Source organism: Cervus elaphus, chromosome 28 (assembly GCF_910594005.1).
Source record: "Cervus elaphus chromosome 28, mCerEla1.1, whole genome shotgun sequence".
Lineage (NCBI taxonomy): Eukaryota > Metazoa > Chordata > Mammalia > Artiodactyla > Cervidae > Cervus > Cervus elaphus.
The window spans coordinates 61,222,472-61,245,967 of record NC_057842.1 but is presented as its reverse complement, the minus strand read 5'-3'; the positions used below and the strand labels follow the sequence as shown (position 1 = coordinate 61,245,967).

General features: G+C 48.5%; 1 protein-coding gene across 1 annotated transcript in view; it reads right to left on the bottom strand.

Moving 5' to 3' along the window:
- The window catches only part of GABRR2 (gamma-aminobutyric acid type A receptor subunit rho2), a 41,042-nt gene extending 21,700 nt beyond the window's left edge, over positions 1-19,342 (bottom strand). Inside the window, exons 1-2 of the mRNA XM_043890475.1 lie at positions 19,096-19,342; positions 9,834-9,940 (exon numbers count right to left, since the gene is read on the bottom strand). Coding sequence (XP_043746410.1) covers positions 9,834-9,940; positions 19,096-19,283 — 295 coding nt within the window. The 5' untranslated portion in view covers positions 19,284-19,342. The remainder of the gene's footprint in view (positions 1-9,833; positions 9,941-19,095) is intronic.
- Between the last annotated feature and the right edge of the window lie 4,154 nt (positions 19,343-23,496).

The window sequence follows — 23,496 nt, the reverse complement described above, 5'->3', positions numbered from 1 at the left end:
GAGAAGCATAGATAACTGGGGACCCGCTTCTGGTGACTGATGTCTGAAGTGGGTCTGATGATTGACGTCTGTGGGGCTGAGCCCTTAACCTGTGGAGTCTGTGCCAACCCTTGTTGTCGTTGTTGTTTAGTCATTGAGTCGTATCCGACTCTTTAGCAACCCCGTGGACTGCAGCCCGCCAGGCTCCACTGTCCATGGAATTTCCCAGGCGAGAGTACTGGACGGGTTGCCATGCCCTTCTCCAGGGGATCTTCCCGACCCAGGGAGTGAACTCGCTTCTTCTGCAAGTCTCCTGCATGGCAGGGAGCTTCTTTACCTCTTGAACCACCAGGGAGGCCCTAGGTAGTGTTAGAACCAAATTAAACTGTAGGACATGCAGCTGGTATCCACAGACAATAGGAGAACTCTTTGGAGCAGAAAACCCACACATTAGACTCGGAAGTTTCGTGAGTAGAACAGGTCATAGTAGCGGTAACGGTACGAGCCCTTCTCCCGGGAGAGGCCCTAACGGACTGTGTGCTGCGTGTCTAGGAGGCTGGGCCGCACACCCCCCGGGCAGGAGCCAGGTCTTCATTGCATGTCAGCATCCAGCGTCTGATGCGTGGCCCACGCACTGTCCCCATGTCCCCAGGCGCACGCTCTCTGCTCACTGCCTTTGTTCAGCGCTTTCTGTAGGACCCCTGGGTTTCAACCTCATGACAACCTGCTGAGGCAGGTACTGGAATTACCTCCATTCTATAGGCAAGAACCTGAGGACTAGAGATGGAAGTCCCAGCCAGTGGAAGGCACAACCAGAAGGAAGTTGTCCCAGAACCCCCTCTTTAATGAATGCCTTTTGCTGACCGGAGCATTCTCAGTCAATAAAAACAGTTCATGTTTCTTGAGCACTTCTTATGTGTCATGCACTTTGCTGAAAACTCCACACATAATCTTCACTGAGGTTGCTCTAAGGATTCAAGAATTTGCCCTAGCCACACAGCTATTAAGAGGCAGAGCTGGGGTCTGGACTAAGCAAGGCAGGGTGGCCCCAGTATAATGGTTTTACAAGATGTCTGTAAATCCTTCAACACGCCTCCTAACACAAGTCTAATTCCTCTCCCCTTTGAATCAGATTGGACCTCTGTGGTCAATTCGAAGACCAGAATGCATCAGGACCAACAACGCTGCGAAACTTCCAGTTTCTGTTGGTTTCTCTTTGCTGTCATGTGGCCAAATTAGAGACCAGAGAGAGAGGGAACGATGAGAATGATGCCCTGATGCCCGAGGAGCCCCAGCTGCCCCAGGCCTAGCTTTGGCATCTCTCCACCCTGGGCGCCAGACATGAGAAGGAAGACACTTTTGGGATGACCCTGTGAGGAGCACAACTTGCCAGCCCACAATGTCTCTTTGGCATATGCATTATTTTGAGCTGAAAACAATCGAAGCAGGAAAGACTCAGGAAGAAATTTTGACTTTCCATCTAACTGCCTTGGCTTCCCTGGTGACTCAGATGGTGAAGAATCCACCTGTAATATAGGAGACTCAGATTTGATCCCTGGGTCGGGAAGATCCCCTGGAGAAGGGACTGGTTACCCTCTTCAGTATCCTTGCCTGGAGAATTCCATGGACAGAGGAGCCTGGCAGGTTACAGTCCATGGGGTTGCAAAGTGACTAACACACTCACATACTAACTGCCTTATGTAATTTACACAGAGGGCCTGTTCCCACGGTAGAGCTTACTAAACATGTTTGACTTTCTCTGGTGCATCAATCTCACGCCAACTTAATTCTTAGACCAGCCAGAAGAACCTAGAAGGGTAGAGGATACTTTCCTCCTGGACAAGGCCACTCGCGGCCACCATCTTACTGCATTCCCTTGAGAACTGACCACTGAACACAACCTGATTTGTGAGCAGAAATAGCCTGTGACCTAAAGGTCACAACCGGGGTAGCTGGTTACATACGAGTGAATAGCCAGACACCAGAATTCTACAGCCCATGTTCTTAACCATAATGCTGTGAACAAATTAATTAATCAATAAGTGAGTGGAAGAATGAGTCTGTGTGATGATTTCAAAGAAGAAAATAGTCTTATTGAGATAGGAGGGAAGGGGGCAGGGCACAATCTTTAAAAGAATGACATAACTATTGAAGACCCGACAAAAACTGGTTAGAACCAACTAGGTCCAACATGGCAGAAGATTTGACTTCCAGTGGGCCTTGAGCCACACATATGCTCACTGTGATACCTTAGCTAAATTACACTCCCACCAGCGCCATGAAAGTTCCAAGGCTGACCATAAAGGACTAAAAAGTGGGTGGTGGCCCAATTCCTGGAAATTTCCACACCTTCTCCAAAACAGTTGGAATAATCCTGTCCTCCCACTCATTAGCCTATGAAATTACCCTGCCCATGAAATCTACCCACCCCACATTTCGGGGACTCTCACCTTCTGAGATGGCCTATCCTCTGTGAACTATATTCCTGCCATGACCAGTCTCATCTTTTGAGATGGATCATATTCTGTCTATGGCGTGTTTCTCTAAATAAATCCACTTCTTACCCATCACTTTGTCTCTCATGGAATTCTTTCTGCAACAAGTTATTGAGAACCTGAGATTCAGTCAGCCTTGAGAACAGGGGTGTGATTTCAATTTAAAGACAGTGGGTTCAGGTCCCAATCTGAGTTGGGAAGTTTCAGTACAGTTCCAAATAGCCAGGCGATGTTTCATGTTAGAGGAAAGGCATTAACCGGGGGCTCTGGGCAGGGATGGGCCGTCGGATGAAGCAAGACTGCACAGGGGGTCTCCATGGAGTGATGCTCGTAGCAGACTCTGCAGGGATGTGAGGAACAGAGAGCCTTCTGAGATACGAGAGGTGAGAGGTAAGGCAGTTCATGAGGTAGCTTGCTTTCTCCAGGGGAGGTGAGCTGGGGAGGTAGTTGGCCAGACCATGGAAGTTCTTGGGACTCAGAGGGGAGAGGCAGGGCTGTACTTCATCCCGTAGAAGATGGGACTCCCTGAAGTTTCCGAGGGAGCAGAGCCAGGAAGGGATGTTTCCAGGAGGTGAATTTGGTGACAAGGGGTAGTGTGAGGGCCACGGTGTGGGTGTCAGCAGGGCGTCCAGCCTTCTTATCATTATCATCCACCAAAGAGAAAATTTAACAGATTTCAGTTTATTAATTCATTTACACTTAAACACCAAAGAATAAGATTGTGTCGGGGGGGTGGGGCTTTGGAGGGCCACAACCATTATAACGTCTAAGATTTTTCCACCCTGCAACAAGGGGCTGAGAAACATGTGGTGTGAGGGGGTTGGGTGGGGAGGGAGGGGCAGATCTGAGAGACATGATTCAGCTTGGTTGATCAGGAGGGGGACAAGGGCAGGAGGGAGGCGGGCAAAATCAGCAAGGGCCCCGGAGCCCACTGCCTGAATAGCCGGAGAAAGAGCTACAGAACGTTGGCAGGTTCACTAAATGAAGGCCAGAAGCATGAAATTTGCAATTATCTCAAGGAAGCATGGGAGCCAATGTTTGCTGCCCTGTCTGCTACATTCAGCCCTTTGTTGTTTGGCTATAGCACAGGAAGCTTTCTCCTGTGCTCTAGAAATCATATGGGGGAAGCGGGGTGTACTACGGGCCCAGTCACTGCCCCGACCTGCCCCTGATCACAGGCTGGGCCCCCCGACCCCTTCTTTCCAGACTCACTCAATCTCAGCCCATCCAGACATGGCCCCTCCAGACCAAGACTCCACCCTACTCTGTGTGGGCAGCTGACCACTAAGGGCAGCGTCCTTAGTGTACACACCCACCCCCCCAGGCAGGAGCACAATCAGAGATCCAGATGCCACATGCTTGAGTTCCTAAAGGTTACAAGTCAAGCTAAGAAACTGCAAAATGGCATATATCCTGTCCTACTGCTTTGACCAATACACCTTCATGTCAACCCAGAAGGCCAACCCCAGCCTTGGAACTCAGGCTTCTGGGAGCTCTGGCTGGCCTAAGACGGGGCAGGGAGAATGGCCCAGCTCCGAGCAGCCCTATTTCCACCCACAGTAGAACCCAGTACGTGCCTGTGGACACCCAGGTGCACTGCCTATACACACACACACACACACACACACACACGCACGCACGCACGCACGCGCGCGCGAGGCTTGCATTCCACTGCCAGGCTCCTGTTATCCATGAGCACCTTCACCTTGGCCCCCTCTTCCTCTCTCCACCCACTGGGCTCAGCCCCACTGCATCTTTCCTCATCATGAACATCACCTCTTGAATGCAGGCATCTTTGATTCTCTCTTTGGACAGAACTGACCACGTAACTCCCCCTCCATCAGCCGAGATGCCCTCCATTGCTTCTGTAATATGTGTCTGAACTGAGTCATTTCTGTTTCACCTATAGACGCTTCTTGGGATGTCACTTCTTGGGATGACACTCTGGCATGCCAGGAGTCAAGAGAAGTGACTGAACCCATGTCTAGTCCAGCAAGACTGGCTCCTTGGCCTTTCTCCTCCTGAACTCCTGGAGGCAGCCCTCCCCTGTTGCCCACAACCAGCCCTGTTGTGCCCACCCTATGGCTCCTCTGTCCTTCCAGCAGTTCTCCGTAATTTGACGTCTTGATGTGAAGACTTCATTAACACTGATCTCCCCAACCAGAGCATTAACACTCCAAGGACTGTGGCTGTAGTGCTCACTGCTGGGTCCCCAAGTGCCACCGACCCTGCTTCATACAAATCAGCTCCAAAAAGCACCATGTTTGTCTTAAGAATGAAAATGAAAGTATTTTGGTTGGAGGACCTAACCTACTTTGTGGCCACTTGCCCACCATCCTGACAAACTCCTTGGATTTAATTCAAAAGAATCCACGATGACATTACGTCCCTCCTCTACCTCCCACTTTTACATACATGCATGCATGCTAAGTCGCTTCAGTCGTCTGACTCTTTATAACCCCATGGACTGTAGCCCGCCAGGCTCCTCTGTCCATGGGATTCTCCAGGCAAGAATACTGGAGTGGGTTGCCATGCCCTCCTCCCGGGGATCTTCCCAACCCAGGGATCAAACCCATGTCTCTTTAGTCCCCTGCATTGGCAGGCAGATTCTTTACCACTAGCACCACCTGGGAAGTCCCCCACTTCTACAGTTTGAATTAAAAACCAGCACCATGTGGGACTCTCTGGGGGTCCAGTGGTTAAGACCACACATCCACTGCAAGGTGTGTGGGTTCAGTCCCTGATCAGAGAACTAAGTCCTCACATGCCACTTGGCAAAAAAAATTTTTTAAAGAATCAGCATTGTGCTGGTGAAAAGGTAAAATGATGTAGCTGTTGTAGAAAAAAGTATGAGAGTTCCTCTTAAAATTAAACATAGAACTACTATGGGTTCCAGCAATTCCACTTCTGGGTATACAGTGAAAGTGAAGTTGCTCAATCGAGTCCGACTCTTTGCGGCCCCATGGACTGTAGCCTACCAGGCTCCTCCATCCATGGAATTTTCCAGGCAAGAATACTGGAGTGGGCTGCCATTTCCTTCTCCAGGGGATCTTCCCGACCCAGGGATGGAACCCGGGTCTCCCACATTGCGGGCAGACACTTTACCATCTGAACCACCTGGGAAGCCCTAAGCCCCCAGATTGAAAACAGGGTCTTGAACAGATGCTGTACACACATGTTCATGGCAGATTTTTTCCCAATACCCAAAAGGAAGGAATAATCCAAATGTCCGTTGACAGATACGTGGGTAAACAGCATGTGATATATTCATACAACAGACTATTGTTTGGCCTTAAAAAAGAAAGGAGTCTTGCCACACAACATGGGTGAACGTTGAAGACAGTGCTGAGTGGATCAGCCAGTCACAAAAGAACAAATACTATAAAATTCCACTGACACGAGGGGCCTAGAACAGTCAGATTCAGAGACAGAAAGTAGAATGGTGGTCCTCAGGGACAGGGGAAGCAGGGAGTAGAGTTATTGTTTAATGAAGCTTCGGTTTGGGAAGATGAAAAAGCTCTAGACACGGATGCTGGTGATGGTTGGACAACAATGTGAATGCGGTTTGGCCACTGAACTATACACTTAAAATGACTGGGACTGTAAGTTATATGTTCTGTATGTTTTACACTCCATTTTTTAAAAGTTAAAATTTAATTTTAAAAAGTTCAGCATTTCACTTTTTCTAACAAATGGAAGGGAAACCCCAGGCAGGCCCCTGCAGGTTCTCCTAACCAGGACACATTACCGAACCAGGCAGCTGGGAGCTTAGACAAGATATTTTTGTTTCAACTGATCCCTGGGATTATTAGGAACCTGCTAGATTTTTAATCTTTTCTTTTTCCAGACTGAAAAGGTCATCCAAGGGGTATCTAGTCTTAGGCAAATTCCTCTCTATCAGTTATTTTTAAATATCAGTCCACAAGGAAGCCCCTATTCGAGACACAAGTTAAAAAGAAAAGACAGGGATGGGAATAGATACCCCGTGATTCTTAAAGGGCACCCTGTGGGTGTGGCCTGCTGAGTATGCAGGGCTGCTAAGGGGGGTGTGTTAGGCTGGACCTGCATTAGGGCCATTTGGGCTGAGGCTCTGCTTTGGGGGCCTGGCACGTGGCTGCCCCCAGAGAAGGCAGGCTTACTCTTACTTGGACAGAGTCACCTCCGTGCTGTCTGTCAGCCTCCTTCCCCAGAGTCACGCCCACCACCAGCCAGTACTCCTGCCCAGGAGTGAGGGGCTAGGTGGACCCCCTCAGGAGCACTGGCGGAGACAGCTTCTGGGCTCCAAACCACCCACAGAGGCTCCAGGGACTGTGGGTTGTGACGATCACTGGAGCCCTGGGCAGTGGGAAGCCCCCTCCTGTGACGGCCCCACCCAGCCTGTTGGTCAGGACCCCTCCACTTGCAAAGCTATTTCTGGGTTCATATATGTGGACCTCATCATGAGTTCCCCTAGCCCTACTTCATTCAAGGACCATCTGGACATCCAGGATAGCCCTGTAGGGAAGGAAATGTGGCCCAAGGACCAGCTGCTCTGGGGGAGGGAGGTGGGAGGAAGGAGGAGCAGCTCCCACCCTTTGCCTTGGTGACTGAGATGTGACCGCTGACGTGTAAAGGTCTTATCGAACCTGCTGGAGGCGACACCTCCTTCTCCAGCAGCTTTCCCTGAAATCAGGGCCTTTCCCAGCCTCAGAGGCTTACTCGGGCAGGGGCAGGGGACTGTCCTGATCCTTCACACTCTGGGGAAGTCCAGCTGATGGGCCCAGCACGTGCAGGGATCAGAATACAGGAAGTCCAGCTTGCTCTCCGAACGCCTGGGGCTGCAGCCTGTTGGATGATTCTCCTCAGAGCTGGGTTTTCTGAGAACGTGGCAGGATTTCACTCGCTGGTCCTGAGAGCTAGCTCCTGGCTTTCTCCCAAGGAGGAGGGTGGTTTTATGAGGCTTTCACTTCTGCATCTGACATCACAGAAGAAACCCAAGTTTTGCCCCCAGTTGTTCTGTGCTTATCACTTAACCCTCTGGGGCCCAGGCTCTTCTGCAAACTGAAGGTCCTGACCAGGTGAGGCTCAGGCTCCTGCCAGCAACAACAGCCTCCATGAGAAAGCTCCATGGCGTGATTTGGAAGGTCACTCACACCCGGCGTGATTCGGAAGGCCGCTCACACCCAGACACACCAGCTGCCCCACAGAACTGCACTCTGCCGAAGGGCTACGCTGTGACGTCTGAGGACCCTGGCCTCTTGCCTCCATGGACCCTTCCACCAGAAAAAACACTTTAAAAAGTCTTGGCATAAAGATGAATATATTAGTATTATATATTAACATTTTATTCTACCTAAAATTTTATTTTTTTCTTCTGACTTTAAAATAAAATCTTTGTAGAGGCCCCTAGGAGTATTGTTTGTGAGCCCTAAACCCTATACCTCCTCTGCCTAATTGCCTGGCAGTGGAGGACACGCAGGTCAGAGGAGGCAAGAAAGAGACCCACCCAGCTGTGTGACGTGGGCGTCACCTCACCTCTCCACACCTCACGTTCCTCATCTAGGCATAACAGTATCTACTTCATAATTATGTCTACTTCACGGAGTTGTGAGGACTGAAGTAAGATCATGTCTGTAAGTGCCCTGGCACGGAAGTCAGCAAGAATTGTGCGTTGGCATTAATGCTATTGTTTGGCAACCTTGTCCCAGTCACCTGCCAACCCTCTGCATCTTAGCTCCTCCTCTAGAACAAGGGTCCCCAGCCACCTTGACACCAGATATTAGTTTCATGGAAGACAATTTTTCCACGGACAGGGGAGGCTTCTGGATGATTCAAGCACGTTACATTTATTGTGCACTTCATTTCTATTATTATGCCATCAGCTCCACCTCAGATCACCAGGCATTAGATCCTAGAGGTTGGGGACCCCTGCTCTAGAAGAAAAACAAAGAGGAGCTTTCTGCTTATAGGATATCATCTCGTTTGGACCTCCTGGATTACATCCAGCTAATTTTAGAGCTGCTTACTCAGGAAAATGTTACTGAAGTTCATGAAGTTCTCTGGCGGCATTACTCAGAGCAAGCCCTCGAGGGCAGCGGGATGCCCGGCTGAGCAGCTTTCTGTCCCAGCAGGAAGAAGAGGCAGTGACTGCCATCGGCCGCCTGCTTCCTCCTCCCGCTTGGCAGGTGTCAGAGCTCCAGGAGCCGAGAGCAGTGAGAGGCTTTGAAAATGCAAAGGCCCCCAGGGATAAATTAACATCCTAATCCCCTCACAGTCACACCAGAGGGAGGCCTGACAGCTGGCTTTTTCTAAGGGGCCGTGAACCCCTAGGTGCCAGGGCTTTACAGACATCATCTCGTTTAATCCTGACAGCCCCCGCAGACGGAGGGATTACTTCCCCCACTTCACAAACCAAAGGCAGAGGGTCGGTGGCTTGCTCACAAGTCACTCCTGCTCCTTCCTGCCGCCCCAGGAGGACGCTGGCACCTGAGGGAAGTTCAAGAGCGAGATAAAGGGGAATAGAGACCAGCCTGCCAGGGTCTCACTGGCCAGGGTGCATCGGCTGCCTTGCTCTGGGGCTCAGTCTCCCCACCTGCACAAGGGGTGCCTGGGCCCGTGTCTCACGCATCCTGTGAGTCCCATCCTTCCCCCTGCCCTGTCGGTGCAGATGGTTGGCCCCCGTCCAGGCTCCTCTCTCCCTGTGGCATTTTTCTCCAGTTCCTGGGAGGGACAGCCATCATCCATGTCACCCCTGCTGGAACCCCCAGAGCGGGGAAACTCTTTTGGGGTCAAGTCTGCAAGGGGCCTTTGCAAGGGGTTAAACTGTTTTTTGGGTTTTCTTTTTTCAAGATCTTTTTTTTTTTTTTTTTTGGCCACACTGTGTGGCATACGGGATCTTAGCTCCCCAGCCAGGGACTGAGCCCACTCCCTCTGCACTGGGAGTGGGAATCTTAACCACTGGACCACCAGGGAAGTTCCTGCAAGGGGTTAAATGGTTACTGCATGGGCAAGCAGGTGGCCCCCCTCAGAAACCCAAATTCCCAGCCAGGCAAGGGGCAGCAGAGAACAGAGTCATTTTCTGTGCAAAACCTCCCGCCTGCTCTTCTTTTAAGAACGGCAAGTTGGCAGCAGCAGGGCTAGGCCTTTGAGAAAGTAAACAGCGTCACCGTCCCCAGCCTCTCCTCAACACTCACTTCCTTCCACCGCTTTGCTCCAGGGGATAATTAGTGAGTTGGGCTCTGCCGACCTTGACTGGGAAACTCGAGTCACGCCCGCTCCCCCGGGAGGAAGGCTGTGCCTGAGGGAACCCGAGGGAACAGCAGCAGGAGGCGGTCCTGGGATCAGGCCCCAGAGGGCTGAAGGTGGGCCGACACATCTTACCTCCAAAGGCGGGCCTCATGGTGAAATCGTGGTCATCCACTCTGAGAAGCGGCTGAGGTTTTCCATGTCGGATTTTGGTCATATCGGGGTTCTTCTTATACAGGGGACTGCAAAGACAGGCAAGAAGTGTTTTCCATCCGCCCACCGAGGCATTGTGTGAGATGGTTTGGGGAGATTACTGTCTGCAGGATCTACCTGTCAGACACTTCCCCCCATCTTACTGTCTCTTTCTCCCCTGAAGGGGGGTTGAGAGATAAGGGATCCAGGCTCCCGCACCCCCGCTTGCCCTCAGCACCCCGCCCTCACCGACAGGCTGACCTAAGGACCTGGCCCTTCCAGAGGCTTCGAAAACAGATCCCTCCCAGACAGCACCCCATTCTCCCTTGGCAAGCTCCTAACTGTCTTGCCAAAAGTCATGATTGGATGACCAATGCTTGGGTTGAATGGTTTATGTTTTTTTGTTTTTTCCTTTTGAAATATTTCTTTAGGAATTTCCCTGGTGGTCCAGTGGTTAAGAATCTGCCTACTAATGCAGGAGACATATCCTGATCCAGGAAGATCCCACATGCTACAGAGCAACTAAGCCCATGTGCCACAAATATTAAACCCCACGTCCTAGAGCCAGTGCTCAGCAAGAGAAGCCACCCCCAACGAAGCTCAAGGGAGGTACTACCTGCTTGCTGCCACTGGGGGAAGCATGCTTGCAGCGGCAAAGACCCAGGGAAGCCAAAAATTAGCTAAATAAATCAATTAACTTACAAACATTTCTTCAATGTTGGTATAATATTGGTTTTGTGATACGCAAAATTCTGAGATAAATAGAGTTAAAGTTGTAACAGGCTGGTTTGATCCTAGCCAGACCTCCTATTCCTCACATCAGTCCAGTTGGCAGCTGTCTGCAGAAGCCATCCTGGCGGAGAGAGCCTCACCCCTCCGGAGAACAGACCGTTCACAGCCAGCGGGCGTGGAGGCCCCAGCTGGGCACAGAAGGGCCCGACCCGTCCAGCCAGGTGGTGAGGGAGGGCGGTTGGAGCCCAGGACGGCAGACCCCGCTTCCCATCCTTCCTGTAACCCAGAGGACAAAGGCGTGATTCTGGCCTAACTCACACTCATTCTTTCCACATCTTTTTTCCCACCACAACCACACATAATCCTAGAGCAGTCAAGTTCCAAATATTCCAAAGCGATATGCTACTTACAGGATGATCACTAGACAGGAAACATAATAAGAGGAGAGGGAGAATGAAATGGAGAGGAAGGAAGGCAGGCAAACTAGCAGGTTGTTTGAACATTTGGGGCTGGTGGAATGTGAGTTTTAATTTTTTTTTCTGGCCATACTGTGAGGCTTATAAGATCTCAACGTTCCCCAATAGGGATGGAACGCGGGCCCCAGCAGTGGAAATCCAGAATCCTCACCACTAGGCCACCAGGAAACTCCCAGAGGTTTAATTCTTGATGGAAGGAAACAACCTTATAAGAAATCAGTGTTACTATAATACTATCTGTAATGTGTTAGATATTGAAGGGTTTTAGAAATCAAGGAAGAGACTTTGTTTTTAAATGTCTGTTGTTCATTTATATACACCCCTATTAGCTCTCTGTGTTCTTGTCACACTTCATTGACTTTTTAGAGAAACAAGCATATTTCCTGTTTAAATTCTGTTAAAAGAAGAGTGATACATTTCCTGTCTGGGGGTCCTGTTCATTGAGACATCTTCCTATGAAATTGTTAAATTTCATTCTCTCAGCTCTGCCCAGATGGTATTATTTGATGGGAGGTCAAGGAAATGGCAACCCACTCCAGTATTCTTGTCTAGAGTATCCCATGGACTAAAGAGCCTGCGGGCTGCAGTCGATGGGGTTGCCAAAAGGCAGACACAGTTGAAGCAACTTCGCATGCAGCATGCCTAAAAGAATCTGTACAGAGGGTCTGTTCCTGGAATAGAGCTGTCACCAGAGATGTCTGCAAAGAATAGAGGGTAGGGGTGGTGGAGACAGTCTGTAGGGACTGGAGGTCAGGCTTGTCCCATTGTCTGGGACAGGCGTCCAGCTTGTCCCATTGTCTGCCCAGCCTGGCACATCACTGCTTTACAAACATTTCTTTTCCCATCTTCACATGAATTGCCTTCCTCCTGACTGAAGTCCTAAACCACTACCCCCAACATCCTCCTCTGTCTTTAGCTGAAGAAGGTATTTATTTATTTATTTTTTTTTTTTATGGGTGAAGAAGGTATTTAATGTGAGCGCTTGGCCATTGGGAGAATTACTCGTTTTTCCTGGGTCTCTCCCATGGATGCAGATTATTAAACTTTTGTTTGATTTTCTCCTGTTAAGTTCTCTCCTGTCCATTTAATTCTTATACCAGCCAGAAGAACCTAGCAGGGGAGAGGAAAATGTCTTTGTCTGGACAATATGGACAGCCATCCTGCTCTCTCCTTGCATGATTCTTTGATTCCTGGACTGAAATTTATTTTCTCAGCACATGCCTATGGAGCATCCACTCTGTCCAAATACTCCTCGCTCAAGTCATGGCAGGACAGACACTCATTCCCCCCACAGAGCTGATAAGCAGACAGTAAACAAATGGAGAGAGAAATAATATGACCTCAGAAAGTAAGTGCCATAAACATAGAATAAAGCAGAGTAAGGAAGGAGAGAGAGATGGGTTGGGGTAGAAGGTGGTCCAGGAAGCCTTGTGAGCCCTGGAGAGAAGGTGAGCCGTGAGAGGAGCTGAAGAGAGTGCATCCTGAGAGAGGGACCAGCAAGCGCAAATGTCCTGAGGTGAGTCTCGTGTGTGGAACAGTAAGAAGACCAGCGGGTAGAGAATGAGGAGGAGGAAAGCAGTGAGAAAGGAGGTGGAGACGAGGCCAGGGACTAGGTCTGAGGCCCCCGGATGTATGACCCTGAGAGGGGAAACCCATGGGAATTCTGAGCAGGGGGGTCACAAGGTCTGGATTAACACCTGAGAAGACCACTCAGGTAGAAGCGATGGCGGAAGGGCAGAGAAGAAGCAGGAAACCATTAGAAGGCTGTTACTGCGAGAACACGGCACCTGGGTTAGGGCAGTGAGCGGTGAGGGTGTAGAGGACTGATCAGGTTTGAGGGAGGCAGAAAGACCTTGCTGATGGCTTGGGGATGGGGATGGGGGAAACAGAGAGGCAAGGATGGCCCAGTTTTACGACAAGCACCTGGGTGAATGGTGGAAACATTCGCTAAGATGATAAAAACCGGGGGAGCGGCATGTTTGTGGAGATGATGGTGCATCAAATTCTTGGGAGCCATCTCCATTTCCAGACGCCTGTGAGACACCAGGTAGAAAGTGCAGATAGGGTGGCGGCTGCTCAGAAAGCAGGAGCAGGAGCCGTGTCTTCACTTCCTTCGGCCTTGTAGGTTCTGGAGGTCCCTGGGGGCTCAGCAGAGGTGCCTGACCCCTTCTCCCCGAGCCCTTTGAACTCTGCCCTCAAACACCCTGGCCCAACTTCCTCCCCTCTCTCCTCCTCACTGCCCTTTCTCATCAGCCTCCAAACTGGGTCCTAGTCTCTCTCACCTTGAACGGAAACAAAGAAGGTGATCCATCCAGACCCCACAGCCTCCTCGCGCAAAATTCACTGGAAAGTGAGGATGGCACAGTGGTAGTTATCCTCTTCTGTGAACATTTCTGTTTTAAGAATCGTCTCTCCCTCCTCCCAATAAGTAAATAACTTTCCCGAAGAGCTGCAGCCACTTCCTCAGTCCCAAGAGCCTCTTTCCCCTTTGGGCCTGAGCCGAGGCCCTGCGGGTACCCTTGCTGAAGGTCAGGGAGCACCAGCCTCTGCTGAGAACCTCGTCTTCCAGGACAGGGCCCTTGGTCCTCCTCCTGCCTCCCCTGCAGTTTCTCTCCCTCCTCAGCCCCTTCTTGTCCTGCCAGTGTCCTGGGGGCCCTGTCTCAGCCATCTTCTCTCCCTCTGCACACTCTCTTTGGCAGTGGCTTCAACTGGCATTCACTCACTGATGATTCTGAGACCTATGTCCCTGGCCCTGGACCTTTGCATCCTACTAACTGATTATTCCCAGCTGGGTATCCTATCGGCTTTTCAACTCAACATTGTCCACAGTTTGAGAACTTCTAAGGGTGTTCTCTTAGGTGGGTGGGCCATTATATGAAGGATGGGTGGGCCATTACATGAAACTGGAGAAAGGGTAGGAGGGGTGAGGATGAAATGGACAGACCGAGGCTGCAGGGCTCAGCCAGGCAGAGCCTTGAAGATCCTGTGAAGAATATTATCTTTAACCAAAGGCTGAGGGAAAACATGGAAGGGTGCCGGAGGAAGAAGCCGTGAACAGATTTGCTTTTGGACAAGGCGTCTGAGGCTGCATGCTCTGAGGAGAGGCCAGCGGTCCCTTCCTGTCCTTTAGCTGGAAGGTGGGACCTCAGTCAATTCCCTAGAAGCGTGTGTGGTCACAGAGAGGTCATTTCAAGGACCTGCCGCCCTCTCGGGTCTCTTCCCCAAGAGGCTGAGCGGGACCAGGCATGCTTCCCTGCGCAGCAGCCCCTGGAGAGCTGTTCAGAAGCCTCAGCGGAGACCCTCCAGGTGTGAGGCAGAGCTCAGCCTGAGGGCTTAGCCCATCCGGACATTAAATTGTGAGGGCAGCCGGCTCGCTGCACCCCCCACCCCCCGCCTCGCAGGGAGCAAATCCCTCCGGGTCAGCACAGTTTCTCTGTTTGAAGGGGAGGATTAGGGCAGCGGAAGTCCTCACGTGCCAGCGTGCTGGGGAGAGGGAGATTGCTGGGGAGAGGGAGATTGACATCCCAGTGCCATTCAGAGGACCTGGCGTTTTTCTTAGAGGTCCAGCCATTTGATGACTCAGGCCGCTGATGCCCCGAGGCTTGGGCTGTTTGTGTGAGCTGGATGCCCTGCACCCATCCTTCACAGTGGGTGCCCACCCCAGTTCGAATACCCTCCCACCCCAGACTCCACGGGCGGTATGTTAGGCACCGGCTGCAAGGCTGGGAGTCTTCACGGAACCTCCAATCCAGTGAAAGGGGGAGAGAAGAAAAATGTGTTCACTCCACCTTGAGGAGCAGGGCAGGTGCCACCGTATTGTTATTTGCTGCAATAACAACAGCGATCATAAGGATCACACCCCCCGTGAGTCACCCCTCCTTGCACGGGCCCCGAGCTTCCGTCACCCCCCATTCTATTTGGAGAAACGAGGTTCAGAAAGATCAGGAAACACGGCCACACAGCCGGCAAGCAGCAGAAGCAGGGCCCCAGCCTGGTTTTCCCCGACGTCCCAACCCCACAGGCCCCTGGGGAGGGGAGGGTCGCTGGGGAGGGAGAGAGGAGGCTTCCTGGGACCAGCCTTGGAGCCATGATGCGAACAGGGAGCAGGCGGTCAAGGGCAGGTGGAAGCAAGGGGGCACCCAACGGGAAGGAAAGATGGAAAGGGGCCCCGGGCTTGGGGCCGGGAGAGGGCAGACAGTGTGATCAGGACAGGGCCCGCACTGCCAGGTCCCGCTGCATTTTCAGATCTCAAGAGGGAAGGGCCTCTCCTGGCAGGGAAGCGGTCGTGTGGTCAGGGGGCCACCTCAGGCAGCGGGATGGGAAGAAGTGGGAATAGAGCTGGGAGGCTGAGAGGCTGGAAGAACAGAACAAAGCAGAGAGCCTAGAGCAAACAGGCTGGCTTGGCAGCGAGTCAGTCAAAAGGGGCACAAAGGGTCAGAAAACTGGAGGCAGTTTTGAAAAAGCTGCTGCTGGACAGAATGATTGTTTTGTGAGGGTGTGCTGGCTACAGTGACAGAGGGGAGGTTGATGTGTGAGAAGAGGTCCCTGTGTGTGGCTGTCTGTGTGAGTGTGACCTTATGTGTTACATGTGGATGTATGACTGTGTGTGAGACCACGTGTGGGGTGTGGGGTGTGGGGTGTGTGTGTGAACGGGACATCTAAGAGAAGGAGCTATTCCACAGAGATGAAATGCTCTAAGACTGTAGGGAGAAAGGGTCAGGTCATTTTATTCCTATTTATCAGTAGAGCTTAAGTCTTGTGTCAATAATGAAAGTACTTTTTCGTCAAATGTTTGGCTGAAATCTTTCACACAGAGACGTAGCTCTATGATTGTCTGAGTGTGCACGTGCTCTGGTGGGTTGCAGAAAGGCCTGGAACCATGATTCCTGATACGACTTTTCTCTGTTCTTTCTCCCGGTTTCTGCTCAATAATTATTTTATATTCTTTGAATGATGTGTGCTCATCTTTTCACCCACATTACCACCTTATGGGATAGATTTCAAGAAGTTCTCACTCCTAAGGGTCAAATTTAATTCATCAATAAACAGTATGGAGTTTCCTCAAAAAATTAAAACTAGAACTACCATATGATCCGGCAGTTCTACTCTGGGTGGAAGAAACCAAAAACACTAATTTGGAAAGATACATGCATCCCAAAGTTCATAGCAGCATTGTTTACAACAGTCAAGATGTGGAAGCAACCTCAGCCTCCATAACAAATAAAGAAGATGTGGTATATATTACCATGGAACAGTACTCAGTCATAAAAAGAAGAATGAAATTTTGCCATTTGCAACCACATGAATGGCAAAAGGGCAGGGAGACATTGGAATAAAGGAGGATATTATGCTAAGTGAAATATTAATAACAGAAAGACAAATACTGTATGATAATCACTTATATGCAAAATCTAAAAAATAAAACATACTAGTGAATATAACAAAAAAATAGACTCGCAGATAATAGGGAATAAACTAGTGATTAGGAGTGGGGAGAGGGGAGGGGGAAGGGACGAGAGAGGGGTAGGGGCATAAGAGGTACAAACTACTATGTATAAAGTAAATAAGCTGCAAGGATATATTGTACAGCACAGAGAATATAGCCAATATTTTATAGTAACTATAAATGGAGTATAATCTATAAAATTTCTGAATCACTATGCTCTATACCTGAAACTAATATAATACTGAAAATCAACTATACCACATTAAAAAATGTTTTTTAAATAAATCCAGTCTATGTACAGAACAGACTTTTGGACTCTGTGGGAGAAGGCGAGGGTGGGATGTTTCGAGAGAACAGCATCGAAACATGTATATTATCTAGGGTGAAACAGATCACCAGCCCAGGCTGGATGCATGAGACAAGTGCTCGGGGCTGGTGCACTGGGAAGACCCAGAGGGATGGGATGGGGAGGGAGGTGGGAGGGGGGATCGGGATGGGGAATACACGTAAATCCATGGCTGATTCATGTCAATGTATGACAAAACCCACTACAATATTGTAAAGTAATTAGCCTCCAACTAATAAAAATAAATGGAAAAAAAATAAATAAAAATTTAAAAATAAATAAATAAATAAATCCAGTCTGTCCACAAGCTCAAGCAGGTGTCTGGGGATGAGACTGCGGGTCTTCTGAGGAGGGACAGAGATGCCGTAATTGTCCAGGTTGCAGAGTGGAATCCCTGAGGGTCCCAAAGGGGCTCGTGCTGAACCCAGCGCCACTGGAGAATAGACAGGTTCAGATGACGCTTTCCCTCCCACCTGAGTAAGTCAGGGTCCTGGGTTCTGGTCCTGACAAGCCACTAGCAACTGCGTGAGTGACTCAGGCGGACGTCTTGACTTCTGTAAAATGAGACAGTTTCCCCAAGTGTTCTCTGTGGAATAGGAAACCCACAAGATAGTCCAAAAAAAATGTGTTCTTTTTTTTTTTTGATAACCTCTGTGTAATTTATCCCCCTCTTCAAATACACAGTGTCTATTTACATAGTAAAAATACCTGTTAAAACGGTCTAAAGCAGGATTTCCCAAGCTTCTTTGACCCTGGAGCCTCTTTTCCATACAACACCTACTCACATTTTCAGAATTAGAACTCAGGGGAATTGCTGGATCCAGTGACCTCTGAGGTTCCTGCCAGTTCAACAGCCTCGGATCCTGAGATTACGTGTAACCAGGCTGAGCCCTCGAGAGTGCTGCTTCCTTTCTGTCATCCTGGTCAATTGGTATCTGCTTGCTTCCTGACTGAGGGTGTCAGACTCCACAGAGTCTTCACGTCTCTAAAGTAGGGGCACCCGTGGGGGGCTCGAGAGAGCGCAGTGGGTTGCAGGAAGTAGAGACTGCAACTCTTCTTTACAATTAGTTTTTATCTAAAAACAAAGCTATCAAGCTTTAATTTAATACACAGATTTATAACTACATTACGCAATTTGTGCATACGTATACACACACACACACACACACACACACACACACACTGGAGGTACACTTTTAAAAAATCATCACTGATCGTGGTACATGGTCAGAAAGGGAAATCAGGGAATGCCCTAGTGGTCCAGCGTTTAGGACTCTGATCTCACTGTCAAGGGCCCAGGTTCAGTCCCTGGCTGGGAAACGAAGATCCTGAAAGCCAGTGTGACCAAAAAAAAATTTTTTAAAAAGGAGACCACTGGCTTAGAAAATGTACCTCAAGATATTAGCTTATATTCATAATCACTAGTTCACGCAGGGCCTAGTAGGATGGAAAATAGGTGTGTAACATCTCACACGTGGTGCGGGTATCTTAGTTGCTTGATCTTTCCTCTGTGCTGAATAGACCTAGAGTACCGTGCTTGATACATCAGTTCAAAACACATATTAAGGAACTTGATTTGCGAAAATGAGTGCACATTCTGGGCCTAACCAGTTTTTCTTGGAAATGTTTCCTTTACATCACAAAACTGCCTCCTCTGTTGTCCACACAAGAATTTCTGTTCAGCTAACAAATTTCAAACACCGTTTCTAAGATTCAAAACAGTGAAATGATACCCAAAACCATTATAAAGTTGCTACCAATCAAATAATTAAAAAAAAACAACTCCCAGTTACATGTTTTCTTCATAATTCAAACTAAATTCCTATATACCATTCCCCTCAAAAAGAATTCTTGAGGTAATTGCTTAGCAAGCCACTTATGGTCCCTACAGGATGTAATCCCGAGAATGAAAGCAGGACAATCTGAGAAGTAAAGATGCTTTACCCACTAAGTCTTCAGCTCCCTGCCTCAAATCAGGATGCTTTGGAGGAACACAAACATCAGAATGAAAGGCCCAGCCTGCTCGCTCACTGCCGGTGACACGATAGTGTATTTGCGCCCAGCGAGAGGCTGTGTTCATCTCCCTCCGACTGGAAAAGGGATTCCAGGAGGACGGCCGATCTGACCCCCAGCCCTCCCGGAAGCTGTCCCCAGACTGCAGCTGCCACCTCCAGGCACCTTCCCCCATCCCGCCCACGACTTTACCTTGGCTTGGACGTTCCCAGCTGCCCTGTCCATCTCCTCTTCTTGGGCTTTCTGCTCTCCACAAGAACCATCAAGCAGAACAAGAACAAAATGAGTCTTGAAAAATAAGGCATCCTGTGAACGTCTGTGATGCTGCAAGTTGCCTTCCAGGGGCCTGCAGCAGGGCAGATCCCCGCAGGCTTAACCATCGAGTCGGTCTGCCGCCTCGAGCCGGCGATGTGAGCGGGGCATGGCTGGCCCGGCTGAGCTTCCCGATCTAATATTGATACCGAGGCTTGCGCCAACCCACTTCCCACCCCTTTGGGCTGTCGTGACACCAACAGCAAGGCTTTCCCGTCCCCGCTACTTAGTGATTGGCTATTAGTAAGGTGGTTCTCCTGTGAAACTCAGCTTCCGCTGTGTCCTAGAAGAGCTTTGGTTAAAACTGTTACATAAAAAAAAAAAAAAAATTAAATCTCTTGAACATGCCAGCCTTTTGCTGAGATCATTAATCCATCTTGCTGGCGACATACAACCAGTCTGTCACATGCGCCAGGGAGCAGGCTGGACTCTGGGTGGGTTTGCAGGAAGGACTTGTGGACACAGAGGTGAGCGCCTGACTGTGCCCAGGAAATGCTGAGCAAACACGAGATTGACCTGTTTCCATAGGCTTGCTTTATTCCTTGAGCTAAGAGCCTGTGCTGTCTGTGGACAAGGGTGTTTGTTTTTTTTCCCCCAAATACATGTCTTTTTTGTTTTCTTTTCAATCTTATCAAAGCATAAAATGCATTTTAATTTTGAAAGAAAGCATAAACCAAAGGAGAATTTGTGATTATGTAAGTTCATCTTCCTAGCAGGAACACTGGACGAATGCTGATCTTTCATCCTAAAAGATATAATGTCGCCATCAGTGAGGCTTGATCCCTATCCTGGAATATGGCATCACGAACATTAGAAGTGAAAAGACACACATGGTTGTTTCACCTACTCAACCAAAGAAAATGTTTAAAAACTACTTACTGGGGACTTTCCAGGTGATCTGGTGGTTAAGACTCCAAGCTTTCTATTGCAGCAGAGCAAGTTCGATCCCTGGTTAGGGAACTAAAATTCCACATGCAGCAGCAAAAAAAAAAAAAAACTCCAAAAAACCTACTTATTGCTTGCTTGCTGCATCCTGGGAATGGAGACGACAGGTGTGGCAGAGACATCCTTATAGGTGGGGATGGAGGTCAGAAGGGACAATAGCTAAAAGTGAAACAGCATTAGGGTTTTCTTAGGAAGAATCAAAACCAGTTCTTCTGATCTCTTTAAGCAAAGTGGTATGACATGATGCACTGTATTTTTTCAGGAACTTCTAACTGGTATCAGTTAGGTCAGAGAAATTGTCATAATAAGAGAGGATGAGGTCCTGCCCTAAGGGAAGGGGACAGGGAAGACGGAAGAATGAGACAGTCAAGTTAGCACCCACGGGCACCGGTGATTGCTCAGAGCAGGAGGTGAAAGGACTCAGCGGGAGCCAGGGCTCTAGGTTGGAGGCAGGTCTGGCGGGCTGTAAGGCTTCCCAGGTGGTAAAGAATCTGCCTAGCGATGCAGGAGAGGCAAGAGGCACAGGTTCGATCCCTGTGTCAGGAGGGTCTCCTGGAGGAGGGCATGGCAACCCACTCCAGTACTCTTTCCTGGAGAATCCCAGGGACAGAGGAGCCTGGCGGGCTGCAGTCAATGAGGTCGCAAAGAGTCGGACACAGCTGAGCACCGGTGAGTTCAGTTCAGTTCAGTTCAGTCGCTCAGTCGTGTCCGACTCTTTGCGACCCCATGGACTGCAGCACGCCAGGCTTCCCTGTCCATCACCAACTCCCGGAGCTTACTCAAACTCATGTCCATCGAGTCAATGATATCATCCAACCACCTCATCCTCTTGTCACCCCCTTCTCCTCCCGCCTTCAATCTTTCCCAACATCAAGGTCTTTTCCAGGGAGTCAGTTCTTCACATCAGGTGGCCAAAGTATTGGAGTTTCAGCTTCAGCATCAGTCCTTCTGATGAATATTCAAGACTGATTTCCTTTAGGATAGACTGGTTGGGTCTCCTTGCAGTCCAAGGGACTCTCAAGAGTCTTCTCCAACACCACAGTTCAAAAGTATCAATTCTTTGGCACTGAGCCTTCTTTATGGTCCAACTCTCACATCCATACATGACTACTGGGAAAACCGTAACTTTGACTATATGGACCTTTGTCAGCAAAGTGATGAATGTTTAAAAGTCCCATTCCTGCTGAAGATTTAGTGAGGAAGACATGTGACCTATGAAAAGTTCTTTTCCATAAATTTTGTTCCAAAGATCTCTTTTCATTTCTGTCATTTGAAACAGGCCGATCAGGGGCTGACTGGCTGGGAGCCTAGAATCATGCATGGATGTTGTTGGTCTTGAAGTATTTGCTTTGTTGCATTTCAGATGCAACTTGTATCTTACCAAGTTTTTTCTTTAAATTTTACTTTTAGTGGTTCAATTCCTGTGATTACAAGTAATAAAAATCAGTTGGAGCTGTGTAACACTTTATTTTTTTTGGAATGTCATTCACCCACCATAAACTTACCTTTAAAACGGGGTTTTTACTTTTGCACAACTGTCACCACCACCTGGCTTTAGAACAGCTTCACCTCCTCCTCCACGAGAAACTTCATACACAGTAGCAGTCTCTTCATTCTCCATTCCCTCCTGCCCAACAAACACCAGTCTACTTTTTGTATCCACGGACCTGCCTGTTTGGGGTATTTCGTACAAATGGAATCATGCAACATGTAGTCCTTTGTGTCTGGCTTCACTCAGCATGTTTTCAGCATTCAGCCGTATTGAAGCAGGTATCAATAGTACAACTTCATTCCCTTTTATTGCCCAATAACATTCCATCGTATAGATAGAACATGTCTTGTTTATTCATTCATCAGTGGATGGACATTTGAGTTTCCAGTTTGGGGCTATTAACAATAATACTATGAGGACTTCCCTGTCAGTCCAGTGGTTAAGACTTCACCTTTCAACGCAGGGGATGAGCGTGTGATCCCTCGTCAAGGAGGTAGGATCGCACATGCCTCTTTGCCAAAAAACCAAAACATAGAGCAGGAGCAATATTGTAACAAATCCAATAAAGACTTTAAAAATGGTCTACAAAAAAAAAAAATTTAAAAAAACATTTTTTGAACATTCAAAAGCTATGAACATTCATGTACAAGTTGTGTGTATGTATTTTGTCTTGGACATATACCTGGGTGTATTGCTGGGTCATATAACTCCATGTTTAAATTCTGAGGAACTGCTAAGTGGTTTTTCAAAGTGGCTGCACCATTTTACATTCCCAGCAGCAGTGCACCCTCTAGCCATCATAGTGGGTATGAAGTGGTGTCTCACTGTGATCCCTAATGTCTAATTAGGGACCTCACTGTGCAGGTCCCTTATGTCTAATTAATGATTCAAGTATCGTCTTTGTGCAAATGGCTATTCAAATCCTTTGCCACTTTTTACCCAGGTACTTATTTTTGAGTTATGAGTTCTTTAGATATTCTTGATACAAGTCTCTTATCAGACATATGATCTACATTTATTTTCTCCCATTTTGTGTTTTCACTTTATTAATGTTCTTTCAAACACAAAAGGTTTTGCATTTTGATGGAATGTAGCTTATCTACTTTTTCTTTGGTTGCTTATGCTTTTATCTTCTAGCTAGGAAACCACTGTCTAACCCATGGTCATGAAGATTTATGTTTTCTTCCAAGTTTTTGCTCTTACTTTAAGGTCTTAAGATTCATTTTGAATTAATTTTGCACGTGGTGTGAGGCAGTGGATGTATAACTTTAACATTTTTTTATTTCTCAGGACCAAGGATTGTCCCTAGTGGCTCAAGATGAGGGGTGTGGAAAGTCCCAGTAAGTTACATGCTGCCAAATTAGGCCAGAGTTAGGCGGGACTCTGGTCACAGTCTTGTGTCCTACATTAAGGGTTCCGGCCTGTTTTAAGGGCAATGTTACACGGGCCCTGAGCTTGTCTATTAAAATGGTACAAGAAATATTTCAGTATTATTCACATTCCTAATAATGTGCATAATAATTAAATTTACAGTGATTATAAAGCTAGGCACATTAATACAACTCAAAAGACATACAAGTCCAAGGAGAGCATTAGAGAAGTCTCCAGCTGCAGTGTGCAGAAAGAATGGAGGCTTGTACCACTATTAACATATATAAAGTAGACATCATGAACCTATGCATAGCACAGGGAAGCCTACACAATACTCGGTAATAACTCACATGGGAAACGAATCTAAAAGAGTGGATATGTGTACATGTACAACTGCATATGTTCACTTTGCTGTAGTACACATTGTAAATCAACTATATTCCAATACAAACTAATCAAAAAGAACAGAAACG